Genomic DNA, 27,778 nt, shown 5'->3' with positions numbered 1-27,778 from the left:
TACTGCGAGAACGTAAGTTATCGGAACTACATCCGAATTTGGAAGAGAGATAAAACTAATTACTCGTAGGTAATTAAAATGAAAAAACAACGAATACATATAACATAACTAAATTCGATTAAGTGCATTGCACGATGTAATCTTGTTAAGTTTATCTGAGCACAAGAATAAACAATGACTTCGATTATCTTGATTCAACTGCATAATTTAAGGAATCAGAATTCTATAATTTATAAATTTTTATATAGCACCAGTCGCNAAGGTAAATAGCTTTAAATCTTATTTTAAAATGGTCTACAATGAATAGAAATAAAGTATAATACATTTAAAAAATTGCACATAGATTATTTTTCATTGACTTAAAAGATCACAAAATATATATTTCTAATATGTCAGGAATTTACAAACTTCCCGATTATTCAATTATTCTTTAAAATGAAGCAATGTACATAAAAGTATTTACATCGTAAAGTAATCTAAATCATTAAATTGCGTTCCATCCAAAGATTATTCTTCAAACTGATCATAACAATTAATTTATGCGGAAAATACGATTGATGCTTGAATGAAAATATTTATACTGCATTATGATTCCATTAGTTCGTTGAATATTTCCTCTAAGTTAATCAGTCTGTGGCAACTACATTCTAAACTTAAAAACACGATACAACAACATGTTGAACTGATTAATATTGTAATTTTCTACAGTTGACAGACACAATAACTGATTTTTATATATGCCAGATTATACCTTAATAATAACGTTAGCCTACAACCCTTTCCTCGTAAATTGCTTGTACGTGCATTGTATTTAGAAATGATGTATTGACTCTATTGATCATTCAATAAAATTGAACATCAAATGTAGGATGTAGATTAACTATATTCACATTCTCGTTTGTATTAAAACGAGTGTTCCAGAATTTTATAGAAATCGAATAATCTCTGGCAAAGATGTAATTACAAAACGTAAGCATCGTGGTTTTAGTACCGAAATAAAACGAGCAATGTAAGGTACATGGCACATAAGAAGGAGTTATTCCATCACTGCTTTGCATTATTATATATGAATATTATACATTCATCGCATCATGTGGAATATTAGTATTATTATTTGAAAATAATCAACAGGAACTTAAATGTATCTGTTGAAATCTATAAGTGCTCTTAAAATCATTTCACGAAGTAATAGATCAATTCATAATTTGTCTGTACACGTTTAATGAGAAATCAATATTAACTTCGATCAAAAATCATCTATGAACTCATATTATTTTTTGTCTTATAATTTTTTTTTAGTATTTTTATTCAATTAACTATATCGTTCATAATTCTATATACGAACTGCGTGGAACGGATTACCCTTCTTTTCAAAAAGATGTTAAATATTATGCTTAAGATTTTAATCAATGTATAATGTGTATGTAGAGACCAGTTATGTTCATATTTAATCGTAACGTCGTTTAACGAAATGATATTTGAACGAAAACTGCGTAGAACTTCTCTTAACTATTAAACTATGTGTACTAAACATTTGGCAAGTATTTCACAAAAACCATGAACAAAAAGATTATGTATTTGTACCTCACGATAGGCCTTGCGGTGTGAAACAAATCTTCTCTAATTCGCCAGTTGAAGAACTAACAGGAGATTCAGCTCTGTCGTCTTGTTCGGCTAATTGCTCACTGTAGTAATGCGGCGTGCTCAGGTAATCGATCAGCCGCCGGGGCAGAGGTAGAGTGGGAATAAGATCCCTGCGTACCATCTTCAAAATAACGAATCTGCACGTATGCTGCAAGCTTTGAACTTGTTTGAATCTTGATACCGGATGAAGAAGTTGCACACGCATCGGACCTAACACTGGCCGCCGATGTAGAAAAAACAAATAACGTCCACTACGCGAGTGTTCTACAGCATTCTCGATGAAATCGACGATCGTGTGAGATTTAAATTTCGTGCAACTTCCAAAGCTGAAATTACCTGCACACACGACGTTCGATACGTTAAAACGATTCGCAAGATATACAAGAATTGTATACTTAGAAACGCGCAGAACTTACCCTGATCATGTTCTATTCTCACATGTCGCACGCAACTGTTAAGTCTGAATGATAAGGAGAAAATATAATGATCGTCGCTGCTGTCTCGTACGATGAACGATCCATCTGGCTCGTTAGACAATATCTTTTCTGCAGCCTCGCCAGATATTGGGCCCCAATACCATCCATACTGTTTCAAATAAAACTTGTTAATCATCGACATCAACACGTTGACTTCAGTAAGAAAATGTAAGATACGCACATCTTTTACTTTCTCAATGCTAGCTGCGAAATCCATACTGGTATCCTCCGCTGGTTCGTCCTCGACTTTTGGTGGAGGCGGTGGCATTGGAGGTGGTACAGAGGTGGGACTCTCGCACTTGGATACCATCGTTGTGAGCGCGTCTTCCGCCTGTTCCACGCCACCCACGTGTCCATTACTTTTCGGCAAAGGCGGTAACGCGCGCTTAAAAAAAGGTAGCTTTTGCACAGAGGGATCTACCTCCGAGGTAGTATTATTATTATTAGCATGTTGGTCTGAATCGACGCCCTCCTCTTCTTCTACAATTTCACCCTGTACAATGCTATTTCTCTTCTCTACGAAATGGTCCGGGGAACCCAAACGCCTGAATCTAAAGATATTGCAAAGTGTCTGCTTCAAATTTAACGAGAAGTTCCGCTGACTCTTCTTCATCTTCTCCCTCTCGGAATCGACCTTCTCTTTGTGCGGCTCTTCTTTCACCTTTTTATGTTTAATACTAACGAACGAATTCTTTTTATGCTTCTTAACATTACCGTTATTATTATTGTTATTGTTATTATTATTATTATTGTTATTATGAATCAGTCCATTGCTATTTTTGTTTGAAATCGGAGTGTCCATTGCTGGATCTGTATGCGGGTTACTATACCTATTGTTATTATTTACACTAATGCCTTTCGGCATTGCAAGGTGTACGGGTGTATGACTTATCGGAGCTTTATTATCGCGTTTTATTTTATTTTCACTAGAATCACTGGAGCTCGAGTATAGTGTTTGCAAATATTGACGCACTTCGTGTAGAGTCATATGAATTGGTTCACCGATATTGTGCATATGGCCGTTAGACGTCCGCGACGTATGCCGGCCAGATGTACCCGGGACGCTGTGGCGCTTCCCGTTTCCGCTTTCGTTGCAGCACACGTCGGACAATAGTCTCTGCGACTTGATAACGTGGGTTATAGCCCGAGGTTTCCCACAATAATGCCTAGCCTGTTGAATATGGGCTTCTAGTTCACTCTGAGAACTGGCCGATACGTTTCTTCTCCTCTTACGATGATGCCTATGACGTTTAGGCCTTTGCGGCGTTCGAAGATCGTGCAAAGGTCTAACTACATCTATTGGTACAGTATAAATGTCTGAATCAAAGGGCACATTGTACATATCACTGATCTCACTGGTCGTTAAAACGTCGTGCGACATCGCAGAAGTGATGAAACTGCTGTCGTCTACTTTGTGACTCAGTCCTGAGGTATTTATCGAATTGTGAGAACTGGACAAACGTGAAGAGGCTAAAGAGCATCGTGAATTTGGACGATTCAATGTGTTGTACGGAGTCATCAGGGTAGTAGCCCCTTGGCATGACGAGGGTGTCAACAGATCCGTTGCCCAAAGACGTTTCTGATTGTACACGCTACGTGTTACCACCGGTACGTGGTGCGCCGTAGGCGCTATTCGCCCTTCCGGCCACGATATTCTACAAGATATTAGTAATGCTTCCTCGATCGCTGATTGTATTAAATTCTCAGCATAATCATCTATTAATTGCGGAACTTTCTGTCTCATTAATCGTGCATAGCTAAGAATCGGTGCAGACGAAGATTCAGAGTTAGGAGGAGAAGGGCTATCTTGAAACTCTGGCGGAGGTTTAATAGCTACGTCAACCACTTCAACTTCTAGTTTTCCATCGGCATCAGTCCATCCTGGTCCTTTCTTCAGTGTATTAAAATTTTCACCGCACATGCCATCCGAATAATCAAATGAATCTTGTGACAGAGATTTGCTCTCTATGTCACTTTCTTGCATCTAAAAGAAACGACAGTCATGATAAATTGAAATTATGATCTTTGGACGTTAATATCAAACTGTAAGAAATAGTACCTCAATTGCAAGATGCGCTCGGACTGAATCACTAGAAATGGACCCTCCAATTCCACTGCTACCAAGATCACTAAGAGGTCCAGTAGCGCTTAGGGAACATGATGGCGGAGAGTCCATCTCAATAACTTTACGTTATTTGTTTGCTAAGGAATTTATAGTAGCCAAAACTTCTGGAAGTTCCACATTGTCCCCTATAATTTTTCGAATTCAAAATAAAATTACAGTACAAGAACTGTTAACTCAGACAAGAGATTCTTACCTGAAAATAGCAATTGCAGGCAATATGCGAATGTCTTGCGATCTTCATGTTTACATACATGCTTGTACTTTTCATATGGTCCATTATGAATAAGAAACTGAAACAACATTTAAAGAAAATTAAAGTTGAAACGAGCAGAACTTACATTCAACAGTATCTTCCCTCTGTGTGTGATTCAGTTAGAATTATTCATATATTTTATGCACTGCAACCAAGGAATAAAGGGATTCGTAAAAAACCAATATGCATAAAAGTATTCACGTATTTTGTGTTGTACGAAATTTTAATAGGTATAGTCTTTTATTTATGATCGATTGATTACCGCATTTGCACGGGAGGATACGTTGATAAATCCACCGGAGAATCGTCGAAGAGTGACGATACTCTTATGAAAAGTATTTAGTAATGTCAAAAGATATATGACATGAAAAAACAATATGTCTTGATTTCTCACTGTGTAAAGGAATTTCGAGACACGTTAACTTAGCGCGGATAAGAGTTCGAGTGTTTCTTCGGTGCGACTCGTCTTTCGACCATCTGCCGCACGAAATGTTCGAAATAATATTACGAGCAAGGTGCATGCCGTACAACGAGCACTTTAATATCCCGGCAAGGTTGATGTTTGCGTTGCAGGTAGTAGTAGTAGGCTGCTACGAGTTTGACGTTTCGCAGGTTTAAAAGGCGCATTTACGTACTTATGCTAGGTTACACGGAGTTCGATCGCGTTCACGTACAATCCGTCAATGGGGCGAAGTGTCGGGGAGACGTTCATCGTTGTCACATAACGTCCGTTCGACGGACAAATCAATATTTAAAAGATAAACGCGATTCCTTCACGTTACAATTTACTCCATGTCAGTTCCATTCCCGCATTCCGTCTGTCATGCCGAGGAAGAAGTTCTATTCGAGTACTTTCCGGGATTGACGATGCATTTCACAAAAGGAGGAACTGCAGCCACCAATGTGGTTCCACATTTATGCATGCAACTATTAGTCATTCGTTTTCAAATGGCCAACATATACGAAGAAAATTTTATCGTCACAGACAGAACAGTAAAAATTGTATAATTATACAAATTATACACATTTATCAGAATTGCAAATGCATTTTTTTGTTATCGGCTTCTTCATAATTAAAAGAATATACAAGGCTATAACATTTTTTATAAGATTGACAATTGTTGAAATGTAACGCTTTAGTAAAGGTGACTTAATTATTTGACACCTGCGCTCCTTAAACGTTAACTAGATTGTTTTTATCGTTAATAATTGGTATATTCATCATTTTTAAAAAATTCACAGATGAGTGAAAATTCCCTAGGTGCAGATAATGACGTCGATACCGGAGGTGGCTCGGCTCAGGTAGCATGTCTGCAGACGCAGACTTGCAGACGTCTCTTTTGCGTCTCTTCAACCGATAGCTGTGAATTAAAAATTTTAATACATTATGCATGTACATTTCCTGCAATTCTGATTATGCAAAACGTTATCAGGAATACTACAAGTTTACAACAATTGACAATGTAGTCGGAAGATATATAATGTATAATTGTATACACATATCTGCACGTAGTACGTCAACATTTATTGTCAGTGAGTGCAATAACATATATTTGTAGCAAATACATACATAATTAAAAACATATTCAACGCAGTTTAAACAATTGGCGTTACTCTATACACATGAACATTTAGAATAACAATTAAGTATAATTTCGTAATTATAACACAATACTTTCTCGTAAACGCTATTACTGTATGCAGTAGTTCAATTATTTATGTAAAACATTTTGTAAAAATGCCAAAACTTATTTTCTGTCTCTTGTACACATTTCAATTATGTAATAAACATGTATAATTGTAGGTACAGTAAACAGATAACTAATTGGAAAAATGTTTCAACAATTAGCAAACTTTTTAAGTATTATAACAATTGGTATGTGTTTCGTATTGAAAATACCACAAATTTTAAATTTGCTATGTGCTAAATCAGCAGATCAAATATCAGTTGTAGGTCTTTTGCTAGAAGTTACAAGGTGAGTTTACTTAATATCATGTCTAATTCTCTTTTAAATAATTTGATAAACCATTTAATAACAATTTTTCTTTTCAGCTATACAGTAATGGCTAGCTACAATTTTACCAATAGTTACTCGCTACTTTCTTATCTAGAGTATCCTGTTATTCTAGTACAAGAATACATTTTAATCTTCCTGGTTCTGAAGTATTTGAATAAAATAAATACATCATCAATTCTGATCTCAGTGCTGTACATTATAATAAGTATCTCTCTTGCAACGCAGCTGATTCCAAAAGTCATCCTCACTATACTGGTGGTCAGTTGACAATAAGGGATTCATAAGAATAAAGAATTAATTGTGTGAAAATTAATTGCACACTAATTACTTAATTTTTTTTATAGTCGTTCTGTACACCTATCTCGTTTTCGAGTAAAATTCTCCAACTGCTGACAATTTTTCGAGCAAAAAACGCGGATACAGTATCACCGATTACCTGGTTCATTTCTGCATTTACTAATTTAAGTGAGTCGAAATACAAAATCGTCGAAGAAATTGAAGATCCATAATAAAAAAAAAATCATTTTTACAGCGCGAGTATTTACTATATGGATGGATTCAGCGGACGTGTTACTCTTAGGAAACTTCATCATTTCTGTAATTCTCAGCTCGAGTATTATGCTATCTGCAATTTACTATAGAAGGAACCAAGTGAAACAAGATTAAGGAATTCTCCGTTACTTACATATATTATTCTAGTCAAAACAACTTGCCCTTCCTCTCTTATTGCTCACAGATTTATGTCGTTATAAAAATTCTGCGTATAAAATAGTCAAATATTGTTCCAAAATAAAAGGACATTGTACATAGACGAATATTCACAATGAATAAAAAATTCTATCGACAAATGAGGTATGAATAAATGACATAACTTCATTCTTAGTGTCCTTCTCCAACGAACAGCGTCTGTTTATCCGTGCCGCATACATATCTCCGACCGAGATTATACAAATAATTCCTGGAAGAGGTATCGTTAATCGCTCGAACATTTTTCTAAAATTGCAACTCAAAGAATTTAAACGAATAGAACCGCGCTTCGGATTTCCCACGTTTACTTATTTCCTTCGTTGACGGATGAAAACTACGAAACCGTGTGCCATTCGCGTCGTTCGCGAATAGGCGGATCGAGAGAGGAATAGACAATGCTCCGATTTCGTCGAGCATGCATGATGTGCACGTGTGTGTAGGGGTACGGCATGAGACGATGGCATATGGTTTCGAAGTGTGTGGACCATCCTTCTAGACTCGCCACCCCCGCGCTGCCCCTCTACCACACGGGCTGCCGGTCCTCGATGACCTCCGGCCTGTCAGTCTACACCGAGAAGCCGCTCAGGCACCATCACCATCTCTCTCGCCGCATTCTCCCGAAGAGGGAACGAGAGCGAGAGGGAGACGAGGGAGAGAAAGAAACGAGAAAAGAGGGCCCGCGTCGAGTACCGAGGATAGAGAGGACACGCTGCAACGAAGGACGAATCGCTAAGAAGTGCCTCCGGTGGCGGGCCCGATCTGTCCACCGTCAGGATGTCGAGGTTGCTGCTGATCGTTTCGCTGGCCAGCTTGCTGCTGGACCACCAAACGAGAAGCGAGATCCTGACGCCGCCGTACTTCAACTTAGCCGAGGGCAAAGAGATCATCGCGTCGGCCACGTGTGGCGTCGACACCCCCGGCCCGGAACTTTACTGCAAGCTCGTCGGCGCGAACGCTGATCAGCACGAGGATATTAATCTGATACAGGGTCAGGTCTGTATCACCTTCGAGCTTGCTACGTTTCTTTTGTTTCTAATACTCAATCTATCGTTCGTTTGAAATTCTTAATGAAAAGTTATCACTTACTAACGTGAGATAAGGAATACAGCAGAATTAAATAAGGGGTGTTAAGTGTATTTCGTTCGTACTTGAGCGCTTTTTATCCAGTTATTCAAAATTTATCTGTGAACGCGCGGCGTTCCCAATCGTTTCGAGTAGCAGTAGCAGTCCCGAACCAATTTTTATCTCTGTTTGGTCCTTTGGTCCAAGAGTTTATCAATCTTTGAACAAACGTTTACTCAACTACTTTCCTTCTCTTTTTTTGGTATTATTATACAAAACGTGTACAAATGATAAATAATGAAAAAAGTTGAACTCGGCTTTAACAGACAATTTGCAATTCATAGTTTGTAGTTTTAATATTATCGTAACTTGTTTCCACTCGTCTGTCATTTTAATGTAGCTGGTACTTAATGTACGTGTACTATCGCTGTTGAAACTGCGATAAGAGAAGATGGTACTGATCGTTTATGCGGACAGGCGTGAATGAAATCAGACATAAAATCATGTCTTGCATAGTAATAATAATCAGTACATTTATAATTACTATAAATATTTAAATCTACTCTTGTAAATTCCTCAGACGTATCCCTGATATTAATCGTCATTCCCTTCCAGGAAATATCACTGTACTTCCGATAAGTAATTTAGCTTGCAGTTAATCAAAAGATCATCGGTATTTAATTATATCTAATGAAACATTGTACAATTGAGAATTTAAATTATAATTATAAATTAGAATTTATTTCAACTATCTTGTCTGTGTCGTCATTAATTATTTTTCGTTTCTCGGCAGCGTATCAAAGAACCGGGTTCTCTTAATCAAACAGGAAATAATAAATTAGATGACCGATTTCGTGGTCGCGTAACACTTGAAACGAATCTTCGTTTTATTAATCTGTCCGTTTGCCGCGCGCAGTTTCGGGAAGCGGTTTCTTGTAATACTCCGACGATTTCTCACGCCAGTCACGAGGTGGTTGATATTATTGGCTCGATTCATAAACCGAGGATCCCCCGAATACTGAATGGCCGTCCGATTGGTACAGCGTTACGTGTATCTGTTTATGCGGACGAAAGAAAACGCTATGTACGCTAGAAGTGAGAAAGCTGATAAGGAGTCCCTGATAAGGGTGACCTCTTGATAACACTTGACCATCTCGTCTTTTCGGATTCCGAACAGTCGGGCTGACACGGTTGTCCTACAAAGATTCTTGAAAAAGAATCGGTTTTCAGAGACCTTCGTGGAAGTCATTCATTCAATTGAGGAATTTACAAAACGAACGCTTTTCAATTTTAAGCAAGTCTCTTTTCATTCTCTGTTTCTCGTTCTTAATTTAAGAAATATTCAATCTTAGAGATACTGGGTCATCGAACTTATGCATATCTATAAATAGTGAACATTCGACGATGCAAGATAAAATTATTAGTTAAATAGAACTGTTCGATTGCGATAACTTTTATGTAACGATCAGGCATCGAACTCCCCCTAATTGAGTCTCTAATTCGTTTCATTCAATATCCGATCTAGGCCTAGCTATAATACAATGAGGAGTTGAAACGTGATATGCTATTATGTAGGTATGCGATTATTGCGATCCGGAGAACCCGGAAAAGAGGCATCCACCCGAGTATGCGGTCGATGGGATGGAAACCTGGTGGCAGTCGCCGCCTTTATCCAGGGGAATGAAATACAACGAGGTGAACCTGACGATCAATCTCGGGCAGGTAAGCCAAGAACAAAAAACGTCAGACTTTGAATAAAAATTATTTGATCGTTAATAAATATATGACAAATGAAAATGGGTAAACGGCGAGGAAGGAATAGAATTGACAGGAAACAATGAGCTTGTGAAATAAATACTTTATCTGTAACAATTTGGTTTATCAGACAGTAGGCGTTTTCCTGCAAAGCGGGAAAGAATTATCTTCGCATCACTTCCGGAGCGCAATAGAAAACACGGGTTTTAAGGAGCATAGATACATACTCTTTCAATTTTTAGTTAATCGTCAAAATGAGTAATTAATGTATCAATTGGAAGTTAATTAAAAAATCCAGTCTATCAATTCTATTAAATTTACATAGAATTGTTATTAGCGTACGTGTCGTGTTAAAAATGTTCGTGAAAAATAAGGATATGAATTTCGAACAGTAATTATCATTAATAAATACAAAACGATGCGTGAATGCATGTTCTCGATGCGGACCTGAGGTTATTGTCTTTTCGCTAAACAGCTTCCAAGAAGGACTCATTTACGCCGCGGTAGCATGCCGTTTCTCCCGTGCACTCGCGACCATATGTTCAGGAATTTCGGAGGAGGGTGTAAACTGAATATTCCAAAAGCCCGAGAGGCTGCCACATGTGTTTCTCTGTCTTTACTTTTTGCCGCATGTTCTCGCACGTATTTTCTGGCGAGAAAATAATTCTCATGCACCGAGTTTAAATTATACGAATGATACCTCGCAAAATAATAAAGACTCTACATCAATCCTTTATTTTACATAAAATAAAAATCCCATTAGTTTTAAATCGAATAGAAGAAACGAGACAATTTATTCCACAGGAATTTCACGTAGCGTACGTTTATGTAAAAATGGCAAACTCTCCAAGGCCAGGGCTTTGGGTACTCGAGAAGTCGAAAGACTACGGGAAAACTTGGTCACCCTGGCAATATTTCTCCGATACGGTAAACGATTGCTTGACTTACTTCGGCGTGGACAGTCACAAACCCATCACCAGGGACGACAGCGTAATCTGTACCACGGAATACTCTCAAATCGTGCCGCTGGAAGGTGGCGAAATACCCATTTCGATCTTGAACAATCGTCCATCCGCTAAGCACTACTTTAACTCCACCCTCTTACAAGAATGGACAAGAGCGACAAACGTTCGCTTCCGTTTCTTACGAACGAAAAACTTGTTGGGACACTTAATGTCTTTGGTACGAGAGGACCCTACGGTGACCAGAAGAGTGAGTGATCTCAAAATTCATCGTAATTAAATCACTAGACAAAAACAATTATTTGTTTATTATCTATTATATTTTAGTACTTTTACTCCATCAAAGATATCAGTATCGGTGGCAGGTGCATGTGCAACGGCCACGCAGATACGTGCGATATTCTGGACCCGAAGATGCCGAAGAAACTCTTTTGCAGATGCCAGCATAACACTTGCGGGCCTCAGTGCGCGACTTGTTGCAGAGGGTTCGAGCAGAAGAAGTGGCGGCAGTCCACGGCGTTCAAAAAGTTCACTTGCGAACGTAAGAACGTTCTGTATCTCTCGCACCATTCATTTTTAAATCAATTATTATAGTTAGATCGACTGTCTTCGTTCAGCTTGCAATTGTTTTGGCCATTCGGACGAGTGCGTGTACGACCCGGAGGTGGACGAGAAGCACTTGTCCCTGGACATCCACGGCAACTACGAGGGCGGCGGTGTGTGCCAGAATTGTCGCGATAACACGGAGGGGATCAACTGCAATCGTTGTAAACCGAAGTTCTACAGGCCGCATAATATGCCTCTCAACGCGACTGATGTTTGTCAACGTACGTCGTTCAATAAAGATCTTCAAAAGACATGCAGCGTGTGTAACACGTAATATCTCAATTTTTAACAGCTTGCCAATGCGACGTTCTTTATTCAACCGGAAATTGCGCCGACGCTACTGGCAAATGCGAGTGTCGAAAAGAATATACCGCGCCAGATTGTGACAGTTGCAGCTTCGGATATTACGGATACCCGAACTGCATTCCCTGCCAGTGTCATAGAAACGGAACTAGCGGGGATCACTGCGAAGCGATCGACGGATCTTGTCCTTGCAAATCGAATTACGCTGGCCATTACTGCAATCTGTGTGCTGAGGGCTACTACAATTTTCCTGAATGTTTACGTAAGCGACGCCTTGCAATATAGATTGTCGTTAAATTAATGTTTACGCTTAATCGTATAACTTGCAGCTTGCCAATGCAATGCTTTGGGTTCCCTTGGGAATATATGCGAAGTCGTTTCCGGAAATTGCACTTGCGAAAACAATTACGGTGGGAGAACATGCGACATTTGCGAAGATGGTTATTTCAACTATCCTTACTGTACATGTACGTATTCGAAGGATTAACAAATTAGAAGCGTATTTATTTATTTGAAAATAAAATGAATATTGTTGCAGTCTGTAATTGCGATACGCGGGGAACCGTGCCTGGAGTTTGCGACAAGACGGACGGATCTTGCCTCTGCAAGGAAGGATACGGCGGTCCCAGATGCGATCAATGTATCAGTGGATATTATGGATATCCGAACTGCAGGCCTTGCAATTGCAGTTACATAGGGTCGCCTTCGATTAGCTGTGACGTAATCGGAAAATGCTCTTGTCTGGCCAATTTCGCCGGAAAAACGTGCGATCAGTGCAGTCCCGGTTATTACATGTATCCGGAATGCATAGGTACAGTATTTTATTTCATTCTAAGGAATTACGATTCTTTCATATCGACCAATTTAATTTTTCTTTAACAAATAAGGCATTCTTAAATATAATGATCGTAATTATAATCTTCAGCCTGCAATTGCGACAGCCATGGATCGATCGGCGCTTCTTGCGATTTAGAGGGCAAATGCCAATGTAGAGAAAATTTCGACGGTGCCAGGTGCAACCAGTGTAAAGAAGGGTTTTACAACTTCCCTACCTGCGAGGGATGCAATTGTGATCCGGCAGGTATCGTGGAGACATTCCAGGGATGCGGTTCTTTACCAGCTGGTGAATTGTGTCAATGCAAGGATCGTGTCGAGGGTAGGATATGCAACGAGTGTAAGCCGCTCTACTGGAATTTGCAGCCGTATAATCCCCAGGGTTGTGAAGGTACAATAGAACCAATGATTTTCTGGGATACATTAGGTATAGCTCCTCTATTATTCAATTCTTTCCGGTTTAAGAGTGTCAGTGCAATATACCTGGTGTCATCGGGAACATCGGCGAATGCGACACAAAGACCGGTCAGTGTATTTGTAAACCGGGAGTAACCGAGAGAAACTGCAACCAGTGCATAGACGGGACGTACAATCTTCAAGAAAGCAACTTCTTCGGTTGCACAGGTAAAAATGTGAAATATATTTGACAGTAGAAATTTGAAAAATAAATGTTTCAGTCGTAAATCCTGTAAACGTTTTTTTTCTTTCAGATTGCGCTTGCGACATCGGTGGTTCCGTCAACCCTGTATGCGACAAGCTAACGGGTCAGTGTCAATGTCAGCCACGTATTACGGGTCTCACGTGCAACGAGCCATTGAAAGCTCACTATTTCCCGACGCTGCATCAATTCCAATACGAGGCGGAGGATGGGAGGACGCCCAGCAACAATCTCGTTCGTTACGGTTTTACCGAAGAACATTTCCCCGGGTACAGTTGGAAGGGTTACGCGGTGTTCTCCGCCCTCCAGGATGAAATTATTCTGAACGTGAACATACAGAAATCATCCCTCTATCGAATGGTCTTGAGATACGTGAACCCGAACAATGAACCGATCCTGGGCACGATCACTATCACGCCTGAGAACCCGTCCGAGGTGGAGCAAGTGTTTAAAGTAAATTTCAAGCCGACCGTGAAGCCATCGTTCGTTACTGTCGCAGGGCCTCAAGGTAATCTCCCCTCGCCTATGGTGATGAACCCGGGCCACTGGTCCATCAGCATTGGCACTAAGAAGAGTCTTTTCCTCGACTATTTCGTACTTCTTCCATCCGAGTATTACGAGGCAACCATTCTGACTCAAGACGTGAACATTCCTTGCGAGGTTGGTTATAAAGGACTTTGCAGGCATTACGGTTACCCGACTCTAACGAGGTTCGACTCCGTTCACGGAGCTGGCGGATTCATGAACGAGAACAACGCCAGAATTCGTCTGACTGAATATTTCACTGAGAAAGACATCTTGGAGGAAATCGATCGAGACGAAGTTCCATTGATTAACAATAAACAGGAAGAGATACATTTTGATCTAAGGATCTCGAAACCAGGTCCTCACGTTCTACTAGTTACTTATATAACGCCTAAGGATGAGGATACCACGTCGACTCTTTTAATCGAAGCCAATACCGTTGGCAAAGGCAAAGCCACGCTTTATCCATGCAAATACACCAGCGTTTGCAGACAAGTGGTGACCGATATGTATGGAAGAGTAGCTACGATGAACTTCCCTACGAATTACATCAGTTTGGTACTGACTGGTGAACCGACTTCGAACGTAGCTATCGATTCCGTCATCGCAATTCCTTACCACGAATGGTCTCTCGATTACGTGAAGCCGAAATCAATATGCGTGAGGAAAGACGGAAAATGCGTGAAGGGTCAGTTCCCGGGTGCAGCGGACGCTAAAAAGATCGAGTTCGAAACCAGCAGCACAGTCCCCGAGGCAGAGAACAGACCATACGGTATCTTCGATAACAATACCAAATTAATCTACTTAGATGATAAGAACACGATGGTGGATATTCACGCGAAGGTTGTTCAACCCGGAGACTATACTTTCGTTGTTCAATACTATCAACCAGACTATCCGGAATACGAACTGGATGTACTGGTCCAAAATGGTAAATTCTACGAAGCGAAGATATCCGTTCCCCATTGTCCTAGCAATAGTGGATGCCGCAGCGTGGTAAAACAGGCCGACGGCGACATTAGATTCCAGCTGATCGAGAACTTCATGATCACGTTCAAAGAAAACGCGGACAAGGGTATCTGGTTAGACTATATGCTAGTAATACCAACGGATCAGTACAACGAGAAAATCCTGAAGAAGATCCAGTTCGACCAAACGAAGGAGTTCATCAAGAAGTGTGGCTACAATCATTTCCACATAAACGCAACCGAGGAAGGTTTCTGCCGCGACTCGATATTCTCTCTGACGGCTAATTACAACAATCGCGCCTTGCCTTGCAACTGCGAGCTCGACGGAACCATAAGCTTCGAATGCGAGAAATTCGGCGGCCAATGCCCATGCAAGCCTAATATCATCGGAAGGCGATGCGAGATCTGTAAAACGGGATTCTACGGGTTCCCCAATTGCAGACCTTGCAATTGTCCCAGTACGGCACTTTGCGAACCGGACACAGGCGCCTGTATTTGTCCTTCCAGAGTTACCGGTGAACGCTGCGACCAGTGCGAAGTTGGAACTTACGGATTCCATCCGATCATCGGCTGCGAAGAGTGCAATTGTTCTCCTCTAGGCGTGATCGACGGGGATCTTCAATGCGACCTGCAGAATGGTAGCTGTAGGTGTAAAGAAAACGTCGTGGGAAGACAGTGTGACAAATGTGAAGCCGGTTACTCGCAATTCCCTCATTGCGAGAGGTGCGACTGCGATACCAGAGGAACCACTGCGAATATCTGCGATCAGTACACAGCCGAGTGCTTCTGTAAGGAGAACGTACAGGGTCTTGCTTGCGACCTGTGTAAGGAGGGAACGTTCAATATTCAAGAGAGCAACGAGGAAGGTTGTACCAAGTGTTTCTGTTTCGGGAAGACCACCAGGTGCACGTCCGCGAGTTTATACCGAACGTACGTGTCCGACTTGACTAACTGGGAGTTGGCTTTTTCCAACGAGAAGGGTGGAAATATGACGTATCTGGCAACGATCCCGCAAGAATTTAACACCACGACTATCGCGATCGATCTCACAGAGAACGAAACCTTCGAGAATATCGTTTATTTCTCAGCACCAGAAACGTATCTTGGAAAGAAATTGACTTCCTATGGAGGACTCTTGAGTTATACCGTTTATTATACCACCGGACCATTCGGTAGCGCCGTTAGTGCACCTGATGTGATTCTGCAGGGCGCGGATACGATACTTTTCTATTACGCTGACGAACAACCACCGTCATTCACCAACTTCCAAACCTCTGTGGAATTAATCGAAACGAACTTCTTGACCCAAAATCGTCTTAGCGCCACCAGAGAACAGTTGATGGTGGTTCTCGAGAATCTCAGAGGAATATTCATTCGAGCTATGTATTGGAATCCTAGCATAACTGCATCGTTGTCGTACGTGACTTTGGACGTGACCACGGAAGCCTATTCACCTCAATATAGTCTCGCTAGCAGTGTCGAACAGTGTCAATGTCCGCCGAACTATCAGGGACTCTCTTGCGAGGAATGCGCGCCAGGGTATTACAGAGTGGAGTCGGGACCTCATGGAGGCTACTGCGTACGCTGTGAGTGCAATGGTCATTCTGATATTTGCGATGTCGACACTGGAATATGCCTGGTAAGTATCTCTTTACTGTACGAAAATAGTGTTATTTTCTTTACTAACTTTTAATTACAGGATTGCAGAAATGGCACGAGGGGAGACCACTGCGAGTTTTGCGAAGACGGATACTACGGTAACGCTACCGGAGGAACTCCCACGGATTGCTTGATCTGCGCTTGCCCCTTGCCTATCACGACCAACAACTTCGCCCTCGGATGCGAAGTTAACGAAGAAGGTAACAAGATCAGCTGCGACTGTATTCCCGGTTACTACGGCGCCCGTTGCGAGGTCTGCGCTTCCGGTTTTTACGGGAACCCCGAGATCTACGGCGAGTTCTGCAGGCCCTGCGAGTGTTCCGGCAATATCGACACGAACCAAGTCGGCTCCTGCGATTCCAGGACTGGAGAGTGTTTGCAGTGTCTGAACAACACCTACGGGGAAGCTTGCAATCTATGCAAGCCAGGTTTCTTCGGCGACGCCGTCCAGAAGAAGGACTGTCGGAGCTGTTTGTGCGAGGAGTGCGGATTGGAGCACTGCGACAGCTACACGGGCCAATGTTTCTGCCGCGAGAACGTGGTCGGTGATCGATGCGATCGTTGCGCGGACGATCACTACGGGTATGAAACCTGCGACGGTTGTAAACCGTGCGATTGCGGAATCGCGTCCGAGAGCAGACAATGCGACGACGCTACCGGTCAGTGCAAATGCAAGCCGGGCGTCACTGGACGCAAATGCGACCAGTGTATCCCCGGTTATTGGAATTACGGACCGGATGGTTGCACATCTTGCGAGTGCAACACCGGGTACTCGGTCGGGGTTTCTTGTAATACAACTACCGGCCAGTGCAGCTGCTTGCCGGGCGTCATAGGAGAAAAATGCGACCACTGCCCGTATAGGAACGTGTTCATCAGTGCTCAGGGCTGCTTCCCCTGTGATTCTTGTACAGGAAATCTATTAGACGTCACAGACGAGTTGTCGAACTTGTTGGAACCCGTTTTTAAGGATTTCGACACCGTGGCTGAAAGCTACTTCACCAATCAAAGACTGAAATTCATCAACGACACAGTGAACGATTTGTATCCTGAGGTGAAATTATTGGATCCCAGCAGAGTGAACTTTTTACCGCTGCAGCAGGAAGTGGTTAGACTGGAGATCGAAATGTCGAATCAGAAACGTGGAATCGATTACACCGCTGAGGACAGCATTAAATGGAAACATGCTGCGGAGAACACCTTGAAAGACATGAATCTCTTAGACGCGGACGTGCTTAACGAGATAGACTTGGTCAGATCGATAGTCTCGGAAGTAGAGTCTTTAGTGTCAAACATTGAGTTCGGTACCGGCGCGAGATTGGATAATGCGTTAGAAGAGGCCGCGAATATACTCCAGAAGATCCAAGAAGTGTCGTTCGTCGCCTTCCGGGACGACGCAACCGATCAAGCGGATCAAGCCAATATTCTCGTATCAGAGATGCACGAGTACAACGTGCCGATCAACAATGTATCCTCTATAGCAGACAATCTCAGCAGCAAGATTAAAAACGTGACCACTAAGATCGACGACCTTCTGGATATCACGTGGAAGGCGCAGGAATTAGCTAGCTTGGTCGACAGATTGAATCAGGAAAACAGAATCGCGGCGGACACAGGAAACTTCGACATGTTGAAAAACGCCACTGCGGAAGCCAAAGAGGATTTAATGGCCGGGGAACAGTTAAACAAAAACGCCAGTCAATATCTGGACGAGGCGAATCGCAATGTGGAATTATTGCGTGGAAATGAAATAAATGATCAAACGGAAACATTGAGCAAAACGATTCTAGAGAACGATGACATGCTACTGGAGATCGTGCAGACGGAGCAGAGCGCGCGTGACCATGCTGATTATCTTCACAACCGATCCTTAGATTTAGATAGCCTTTTAACCGACACTAGGAACACAGACGCTGTGAAAGCAGTCTCCGCTTATAGAAATATCGGTACTGCCATCGAAGCTGCGAGCAAAGCTGCAAGCGAAGCCGTTGATGCCGCGAATAATGCCACGCTCCTCTCGGACGGCATCGAGCAAAGAATGATAAACTCGCACAACTCGTCTATGCATCTGCTAGAATCGGCGAGAAACACTCTGGCAAAAACGAAGGGAAAACCGGAAGAAGATTTGAGCGATGCTCGCGTCGAGGCTTCGTTCATTTCCGAGCAGAACAAACAAAGCAAAGATATTTTGGATTACATTGACAAAATACTTGCCAACATTCAGTCGCCTTCTTCGACGATGACTCAGGAAGCTATGAATCAGATCGTAGACGTGGAGAAGAACATTAGAGGTTCGATTAACAACATGAACGGTATCGTTGATAATATCCCGGAGGAACTGAAGGAGGCGAAGCAATTGTCGAAGGACATCTCAGAGACTACTCGCGATATATCGCAAGCGAAGAAGCAGCTCGATATTATCGACAAGTACCTTCCGAGCATCGCTGATTTATTGGACGGGTTGAATGTAAATCAGAAGTCGATTGAAACCAATGGGAACGATCTGCATGAGAAAATCGAAGTGTTGAAAACTAAAATCGCAAATGCCAGAGAATTGGCTGATCGTTTCAAAGTCGGATTAACTTTCTACAGGAACACCACCCTCGAGCTAAAGAATCCCGAGAATCTTCCTTTATTAGCTACCGCGACGAAGATATCTTTGTACTTCAGAACGAATAGCACCAACGGTTTTCTCCTCTATCTCGGAAACGAGGATAATGCCAAACTGTCGCGATCGAAGACGCACGATTTCATGGCTTTGATGATCGAGGGTGGTTACCCAGTGTTGATTCTCGACTTTGGGTCAGGACCCGAGAAGATTATCAGTAATAAATTTGTGTCTGATGATGTCTGGCGACAGATAATCGTGGACAGGACAGGGAAGAACGTGAAACTGCTCGTCCGCGAGGATATTGGTGAAGGCAATTACCGGTTGTACGAAAAGGGACACGTGCTACCCGGTTCGTACTCGATATTCAACGTGGACCCGGAACACTCGAAGTTATTCGTCGGTGGTTATCCGCCATCGTTTAATATGCAGAGCGCCGTGACGGCGTCGTCCTTCGAAGGTGAGATGGAGGAGCTCGTGATAGGAGAAGACACACCGGTCTCGTTCTGGAACTTCATTGATGGGGAAAATAATCAAAAACCAGCCGAAGAGAGAGACAAACTGATCAACTTGCAACCCAGCACTGGTTACAGGTTCGACAAACATGGATACGCTATTTTGAGTAAAAAGGATTTCCAAATCTCCCCGGACAGTAAGAAGTTCGGCATTAAGTTGAACTTGAAGACTTTCGCGGAGGATGGATTGATCTACTTGATGGGCAAGGGCAAACAGTTCCTGTCTTTGGAGATGAAGAACGGTCACGTTCTTTATCAGTACGACCTTGGAGGCGGAGAAGTTAATTTAAGATCCGTGCGGAAATATAACGACGGAAATTGGCACGATGTGGAAGCCCTCAGATTCGAAAAAGACGGTGTTCTCAAAGTAGACGGAGTGGACGTGGTGAAGAGCAAAGCTCAAGGAAATACCAAGCTCTTGGTATCCTCGGACAACATTTACTTCGGAGGATATCCACCGAACGCTAAACACCCTTACGTATCTGTGACCAACAACGGCTTCGAGGGTTGCATCGACAACGTAGCTATTTTGGATACTATAATTGATCTAACTCGTAATATCCAAGCGTTCGGTGTTATTCCTGGCTGTCCAGTGCGGGTAAAGTATAAATCTCCCGTACAATAATCTATTTGTTATCTGACAAGTATTAAAACTATATTTATTTCTTATTTAGTTTGCCAGTTTGGTATCTTTCGAGGAGAATGCGCCTGGCTACGTGAGGTGGCAAAACATCTCCGTAGAGGACGTTCTCCAAGTAAACTTGAAGTTCAGAACTCTGGCGAACGACGGCCTGATCTTTTACGTGACCGATCACGAGAAAGGCGTGGTCAGCTATCTGTCGCTGATCGACGGCGTTCTCGTGTTCAACAGCCAGGGCGAGGAATTGCGAACGAGCTCCGCGGGTATTAAATTCAACGACAACGAGTGGCACGTAATCACGGCTACGCACTCGCGCGAATCCCTGAAACTCGACATCGACGACACCAAGAATTATAATTCTGATCGAGAACCGCCAGTATTAAACATACCATATGGTAGCCTGTATATCGGTGGTTTACCTGCCGCTTTCGGCATCCCTCAAACTGGCGCTATGACGCCGTTCGTAGGCTGTGTCGGAGACGCGACTTTGAACGGAGTCATCATTAATTTCGCGAATACGACCGAGCGGCCTCACGCTCTTCTCGGAAAGTGCAAGCTCGGAGACTCGTCGTGTAAGTAATTAATTTTCATATTTTTCTTCTTAAATTCGAATTCTTTTATATTCAATCCAAAAGCTAATAACTTTATAGCTATACCGTCTGTACCTGAGCCAGAACCGGACATCCCACCGCCTCTGTTGCCAACGGAAAGTCCGGACGATAACATCGAAGTGTCTACGCAGAACAGTAAGTTTATTATAAATGACAATAAAAAGATAATTAAATACAATAGAGTAACCTAATCCTTGATTCTGTAGATGTGATCGATTTGGATGGAGAGAAAGATGTCGACGAAGAGGAGCCTACTATCGAGGGTCGCGGTAACTACCATGAAGAGATTACGACCACTGAAGCGACGACTTCTACTCAAAGAACGACACCCTTGTACATTGATCAATGCCGATTGCCATATTACCCGGCTGACGACCCTGATCAAGATAATACTTGGAGATTCGGTAAAACTTAATTTTTTTTTATATCCAAAACATAAATACTTAAAAAAGGGTTTCGATGAATGACTGACGTATTTTCAGGCACCAAAAGTAACAGTAGATTAGAGTACAAGACAGTGAACGGTAGATACAGGAACAATTACGACTTCCAGATTGATATTAAGACTACGGCCGAAAAGGGTATTATATTTTACACGACGGACCTTGCCAATCAAAGCCTAATCGCTGTATACGTCAACGACGGAAAGGTAAAACATGTTTGTTTCGAATGAAATCTAATTATTCTAATATTTCATTTCTCTGCGTCTTCCTGTAGCTTCATTATAAATTCGATTGCGGAAGTGGACCTGCGCTATTGGTGAGTAGAACGGAGATAAATGACGACGACTGGCATATCGCGATATTCAAAAGGAAAGGAAACTACGGAGAGCTAATTGTCGACGAAGATGATGCAGTAACCGGATTTTCTCAAGGGCTGATGGAGACTATGAACGTTAGTCCACCGTTCTACGTCGGAGGAGTACCACAAGACATGTCCAGCAAAGTACTCAGTATGATTGTAAGTACATATGTAATTTCAATAGTTGTATTCCTTTTTACCCTGGTAAGACATTTTCTTATGGAAAGGTAATTGTTCATTTCAGGAAACGAATCAGACTTTCAATGGATGTTTAGGAAACTTTATGGTGAATGGACAACCGGTTGGTGAACCATCGATCAATGTAGGCGTGATACAATGCTCGAAACAGGTCGAGCCAGGATTATTCTTCTATCCTGGTAATGGTAGCAATTGGTTCAGAGCAGGTGCGTATCGCAAAACAATCCAACTGCGAATTGTTAAAAATAGGATAAAACAGATATTAATCGTACGAAATAATTTCAGTGGACAGATTTACGGTCGGGAAAACGATCGATATTCAAATGGACATCAAACCACGCACGACTTCTGGTCATTTGCTATCCGTACATGGAAAGCGAGATTTCTTGGTCTTGGAAATGATCAACGGAACTGTGAAGTTCCTCGTAAAAACATTGAAGGGCTCGATAGAGACTTCGTTCGAACCGACAGACCCGAACTCTTTGTGCGATGGCAACTGGCACAATATTCGAGGTAATGTATTACATTTTTCATATCGGTTCCTTTCGACATCCTACAGTTCTAAACAATACCTGGCTGATGTAAATCTAAACAGGATTGACTGAAAATGTACTAACTTGTTATTCGTCGCACAGCTGTCAAGCAGAAGAATGCGGTACTGTTATCGGTGGACCACAAAGCAGCCGCACCGGGTATCGGTGGTAAAAGCGTGTCTGGTGTCCTCTCGAAGCATCCGATCTACATCGGTGGCCATCCGATGCTTGGGAAGAGGTTACGCGGAAGCACATCGCAGGCACAATATGTAGGGTGCATCACAAACATTCACATTAACATGAGGCCCATCAATCTGGGCCCCGAACGCGCTTACGGACGCGTCGTCACTGGCGTGTGTCCGACAATATAAGAAATCTCCGACAACGTAATATCAAAACGTCTTCCAATTAATTTCTGGTTAATAAAGAAACGATGACTCTCGGATACAGGATTACGCGATTCCTGTTAATATTTCTTTCATAAAATTGTATATCTTAGTTATATTTTAAGTGATCTAAAAAATAGCTTGTTGGTTGAGAATAAAATTGGAATCGTCACGTATTAAATACCGTATCTCAGGGCCTAGCCGTTGATGTGTCAAGACTTCGAGAGAAGCTGCTGAATGATCTAAATTTACGGCGTACTTTAACACAATGCAAATTCTGAGAAAGTACCGTGAAAGGAAGCGCAAGTCTCGACATCATCGTTCAAACACACGTCACGAAAGACTGAACGTCGCGTCGCTTTTCCGTTATTGTCCGCGATGGAAGATAGAATTATACTACTTATACATTCATCAAACACTTGATTAAACTACTTCACTATAATTCTTGTTAGGTGAATTACAATCTTTTAGCATAAATACGAAAATGTTAATTACAAGTGTTCTATAGGTATTGTAATACGCAACCAAAGAGTATGTTATACTATAATACCAGTTATAACTTACGTAGTAACGATGAAAAAGAATTTGTGACCTTTTGTAAATGTAAAAACATCTAGAAAAATTAAGACGCTAAATATAAATAAAGTAATATAATTAAAAATATCCGTACGATTGGCTTCATTGTTTGCTCTCGAATTTAGTTATTTATTTGATCGCGTATTACAAGGATTCAATACTCTGCTCGGTTTGTCTTGCATGTTTACTTTTATTGCATATTTTTGCACGCTCACACATATAAAGAATAAACTATGCATTAAATGGCTTACAATACATAAAATCAAATTTATTGTAGTTATAACAACTATCAACCTGTATATAAAACTTGTTTACAATTTCTCAATAGCTTGTGTAGCTTCAAGAAAAATTTTCAACATTTAATACATTGAGTGCTAACGATGTAACAGGGGATGCTTCGATTTATTAGATGGTGCTATAAAAATATTTACTGCTTCCTTTATCCGAACTCAATAAATACACTCATTATGAAACAGCTTGAAATGAAATCAAACTTTAGGTTTAGCTGTCGGTTGCTTAGTACTCAACATATTAAAATAGTAAGCTGTTTGAGCTACTGTAAAAATGATTCGTGTAAGTAGATGTAAAAAAATAAAAGGAAGCATGATCCATGATTATGATAAGTAAATTGTCCAAATTAAACTATACGAGATATTTTCTTATGCACCAGTGAAATGAAATAAAGAAGCTTCATCACGCGGATACCTTACATTTGAAAATAGATAGTCCAGTTTTAAGAAGCTAACTTATTTTGTATTTGTGCACAGACAAAAATCAGAAAATGCTATTAGATATTCACTTGAAAAAATCTGAACGTCCAAATGCTCTTTGTATAAGGTGAGCCGGAAATCGTAATACAACCGGGCAGGTGATGATTCTATATTAAAAAAGAAGAAAATATTTTGGTATATCTTTTCACCCGGAGCTCCGTTTTTGTGAAAATCGGCTCTAAAGTTTGTTCAACTTATAAACAATTTAGTACAATTTGCTTGTCGTTGCATTTCACTACTCTAGTTGTCTCTGTACGAGATAGTATTTACAACCATTGATAAAAGTATAACTCTTACTGTAAACTGAACTGTGCAGATGCTTTTTCATCGTTGTCAAGATTTGTAAACACTGAGCAGTAGAATGCACAAGCAAATTGTACTAAATCATTTACAAATTGAACAAACTTTGGAGCCAATATTTACGAACATGGAGCTCCGGATGAAAAAATGTTATACCAAAATATTTTCTTCTTTTTTAATATAGAATCATCAGCTGTCCGGTTGTACTACGATTTCCGGTCCACCCTGTATACTATAATCATTGGTTATATACATGTTATATCAAACATACGTTTTACAGAATTTTCGACAGAACCAATGCAAGAGCAATTTGCTATTATCGTAAATTGATAGCACGAACTCATTGTAAACGATACACTTATGGCCATGATACTTATTCGCTCTGAGTATTCATTAATAAATCGTTGTATAGTGTACTAATTTAATTGTACGTATTCCGAGATGATTTATCAAAATCATATAAATAACGCTGAAGATGGAATAAATTGTCTCACGCTCTGATACTTATCATTTAGAACACATTTATATCTTAATAATAGCGATTACCTTATACATAATTTTTATACTTTTTTATCTCTTACTTCTCTAGGGTATTATAATAAAACACTATCGAGACTTCTACGTTATGTAAAAAAATTTCCTGAAATAGTTGACAAATAGTTCGTTAAACGTTAGACGGGGCAAATGAATTTATGGAAATGTACAATGGGAGATCAAACTGGAAACAACCGGCGAAATGGTTTACTATTTATCATGCAATTTCAGGAACTTTCTCAATCAGATAGTATATCACAGTGTAATGATCCAAACGTTCGATTAGATTTTTGTGGCAATTCAGTATGTACAATTGTTTATCACAAAAGGCATGTCGTTTGTTCCTCTCGATATTTTCTTTTTCGAAAGATATATCCTGCGTTATTAATTGCAAGATAAATTATATGAGAATATCCTAGTATTTGTACGTGAATACAAAGGTGAAAGATATTCCATATAATTCGAGAATTAGATCACGGTGAACAACAGAATAAGATGAACATAAAAATATCTTGGCATGCATAGAAAATTGGCATAGAAAATTATTGCACAAGCAATTTTATTCTATACCATGCGCGAATATCATCACTAATCCAGGTTCGACCATCATGTCTTCGGGCATGTGAGTGTTATCGCAATAGAGAACTAAGACCGCCTGTTTGCCAGGAACTCTTTTACAAATGTAATTGTCATAAAGTCTTCTAGAATTTTGTCTAGTTTCGAGAGAGTTTAAGCCTGGAGGCCACTTCCTTTCATGACAATTCTCCATTAGTTCATCGATTACATGAGGTGGACAATTGTATTCTGATAAAGTTCTTTTTATCATTGTCTAAAATATTACGTTCAATTATTCACTAAGCCAAATACATAATCGAACAATTAAAATATAGATTATGTTACCTGTAACAAATCATCAGGCGTGGAGATCATTCCTCCCCATCTGGTTACTCTTGCTCTAGGGAGGGTAGCAGACCATCTCACGACCTCTTCTCTTTCCATCTGGTCGGCAATAACGCGCATTGCAGGGTTTGAAACTTTCAATGCTCTCATAAAATCTTTCAACAGCTGTATCTCCCTCTTATGTTGATTTATTTGAAGCTGTTGTTCACCTAGTTCACGGTTCATGTCAGCGATCTTTTGTTGCTGAGAGTGTATGATGTTCCTCAATTCTTTTACACAGTTGTGATCCTTCAGTTCATTCTTAGGGATAATAAGACTACAGCCTTGCTCGCAAAGCATCGGTCTCTTAGGATTATATTCGCATTGTTCCAAATGTGACACTAAACTGTCAAGTTTGACTATTACTTGACATCCATACCTAAGATTATCACAACTAATGCAAAGCCGAGCCAGTAAGTTTCTCAGAATTCTTGGTACTGCTCTCAACTGAGCAGATGTGATGGGAGTACGGTCCAATGGGCAGGTGGGTTGTCTGTTTATCCATTCGTTGATGCATGTTCGACAAAAGGCATGTTCACACACAGGTGCCTGTAACACATTCCTCACCTACCAGTCTTTAAGCCAAACTTAACATTTTACAAAACTTATTATATGTAAAGTTGTATATACAATGAAGACATGCGTTAGTGACCTATATAATTCACAATAAAACATCTTGACACAGTAGAAATAGTAAAAATTCACATTACTGAATTACTACGAAATTCTAAATATTTCCTGTAGACTGAATCAAGCTATGTAAAGAGAATACGAAGAAACTAATTTCTTGTTACTTGAATAAACGACGAAAAGAATAATAATAAATAAAGGGTAAAAGAAATGCGAGAGCACTTAATTTAAGGTTACGTTAGCCTCGCGTAAATGAATACAGTCTGATCTATTGGGAGTATACGATCGCTAATGAACGAAACGGGAATAATACCTGGACAGGATCTTCCAGGACGCCGGAACATATTGGGCAGACGAGTTCTTCGTCCACTTCCCCTTGAAATCGGTTCACATCGAACCCCATAATGTGAACTCACTCGTGCACAACACTTGTACGTATAGCGACGAATGGACGACTCTCTCCTTTGCTCTCTGTCCTGTCCTCCTTCGCTCCTGTAAAACTGTGGATCCAGAATCACAAATTCGATGGCGTTCGACGTGAAATCTTAACAAGGAAACACATATACCGTTACTCCCTGCGAGTACCAGGCGGCTTGACAATAGTCACTTCGCATAAAACATATCAGTGTACATCGCGGCTGTTAGGCGAAATTCGATGATAGTAATCAGGACATATACATGCAATTATAGTACGAAATGCAGAATTACTTTTCAGCCGAGCTTCCCACGCACAAATGTGCATAGACTGATCAAACCATATCTTAATTTTAAAAGATATACATCACTTCGATCTTCAGAATCTAATTCTGTTCTCTATCCTTCAATATCACAAGAAATCCTTTCCAAACTTGAGCACCAGAAAACATCTTAAAGTTCAAGTGTATGTATATATATAATTATGTTTTATTGTTTAGAAATTAACGATTCATTTTCTAATACGGTGACCATCCGTTCTCTATTTCATTAGCCTTGTCCCCGACATTCTTTGAAGAAATACGGGACGTAAAAATTAAATAGATAGCACCATATTTTACTGTTTGCGTGTTGCTATAATTCCCGCCTTCTTTTTTGTCCCCGAGTTCGCTTCCAAAAATATGGTCACCATTTTTTATAATGATAATAATGTATTAAATCTCTTTTTATCT

At 40.7% G+C, this 27,778-nt stretch overlaps 4 protein-coding genes across 9 annotated transcripts; 2 read left to right on the top strand and 2 right to left on the bottom strand.

The window, feature by feature from the left end:
* Nucleotides 1–318: 318 nt before the first annotated feature.
* Nucleotides 319–5,469, bottom strand: LOC108625749 (uncharacterized). 2 transcript variants are annotated; one of them, XM_018025998.2, is made up of 6 exons: nt 5,134–5,469; nt 4,439–4,535; nt 4,180–4,370; nt 2,302–4,104; nt 2,061–2,229; nt 319–1,980 (listed from the first exon to the last, which is right to left on the bottom strand). In XM_018025998.2, the coding sequence occupies exons 3-6, from the start codon at nt 4,294–4,296 to the stop codon at nt 1,586–1,588; spliced, it is 2,484 nt and encodes an 827-aa protein (XP_017881487.1). In that variant the 5' UTR covers nt 4,297–4,370; nt 4,439–4,535; nt 5,134–5,469; the 3' UTR covers nt 319–1,585. The 2 variants fall into 2 exon arrangements, with proteins under 2 accessions (XP_017881487.1, XP_026670033.1); XM_026814232.1 differs by lacking the exon at nt 5,134–5,469 and adding an exon at nt 4,761–5,122.
* A 298-nt stretch (nt 5,470–5,767) lies between these two features.
* On the top strand, nt 5,768–7,379 carry LOC108625750 (PQ-loop repeat-containing protein 3). 2 transcript variants are annotated; one of them, XM_018026000.2, is made up of 5 exons: nt 5,768–6,010; nt 6,303–6,474; nt 6,552–6,774; nt 6,861–6,981; nt 7,049–7,379. In XM_018026000.2, exons 2-5 carry the CDS (start codon nt 6,332–6,334, stop codon nt 7,180–7,182), a joined length of 621 nt encoding a protein of 206 aa, XP_017881489.1. In that variant the 5' UTR covers nt 5,768–6,010; nt 6,303–6,331; the 3' UTR covers nt 7,183–7,379. The 2 variants fall into 2 exon arrangements, with proteins under 2 accessions (XP_017881489.1, XP_017881488.1); XM_018025999.2 differs by having other exon boundaries at nt 5,769–6,031.
* A 436-nt stretch (nt 7,380–7,815) lies between these two features.
* Nucleotides 7,816–23,065, top strand: LanA (laminin subunit alpha). The gene is made up of 20 exons (XM_018025876.2): nt 7,816–8,256; nt 9,901–10,047; nt 10,885–11,292; nt 11,370–11,583; nt 11,660–11,869; nt 11,941–12,213; nt 12,281–12,418; nt 12,490–12,762; nt 12,877–13,176; nt 13,251–13,409; nt 13,496–16,575; nt 16,636–20,313; nt 20,390–20,927; nt 21,006–21,101; nt 21,173–21,370; nt 21,449–21,615; nt 21,684–21,926; nt 22,012–22,171; nt 22,251–22,478; nt 22,601–23,065. The coding sequence occupies exons 1-20, from the start codon at nt 8,038–8,040 to the stop codon at nt 22,867–22,869; spliced, it is 10,998 nt and encodes a 3,665-aa protein (XP_017881365.1). The 5' UTR covers nt 7,816–8,037; the 3' UTR covers nt 22,870–23,065.
* Nucleotides 23,066–23,630: 565 nt separating this feature from the next.
* Nucleotides 23,631–27,603, bottom strand: elgi (E3 ubiquitin-protein ligase NRDP1 elgi). 4 transcript variants are annotated; one of them, XM_026814235.1, is made up of 4 exons: nt 27,200–27,603; nt 26,947–27,133; nt 25,965–26,570; nt 23,631–25,893 (listed from the first exon to the last, which is right to left on the bottom strand). In XM_026814235.1, the coding sequence occupies exons 2-4, from the start codon at nt 27,034–27,036 to the stop codon at nt 25,624–25,626; spliced, it is 966 nt and encodes a 321-aa protein (XP_026670036.1). In that variant the 5' UTR covers nt 27,037–27,133; nt 27,200–27,603; the 3' UTR covers nt 23,631–25,623. The 4 variants fall into 4 exon arrangements, with proteins under 4 accessions (XP_026670036.1, XP_017881545.1, XP_026670035.1 ...); XM_018026056.2 differs by having other exon boundaries at nt 26,947–27,125; XM_026814234.1 differs by having other exon boundaries at nt 26,947–27,603.
* Nucleotides 27,604–27,778: the final 175 nt, after the last annotated feature.

Source organism: Ceratina calcarata, unplaced genomic scaffold, assembly GCF_001652005.2.
Source record: "Ceratina calcarata isolate Rehan_Ccalc_2016 unplaced genomic scaffold, ASM165200v1 scaffold369.2, whole genome shotgun sequence".
NCBI lineage: Eukaryota > Metazoa > Arthropoda > Insecta > Hymenoptera > Apidae > Ceratina > Ceratina calcarata.
The sequence above is the reverse complement of the archived record's forward strand: the minus strand, read 5'-3'. Positions and strand labels throughout refer to the sequence as shown.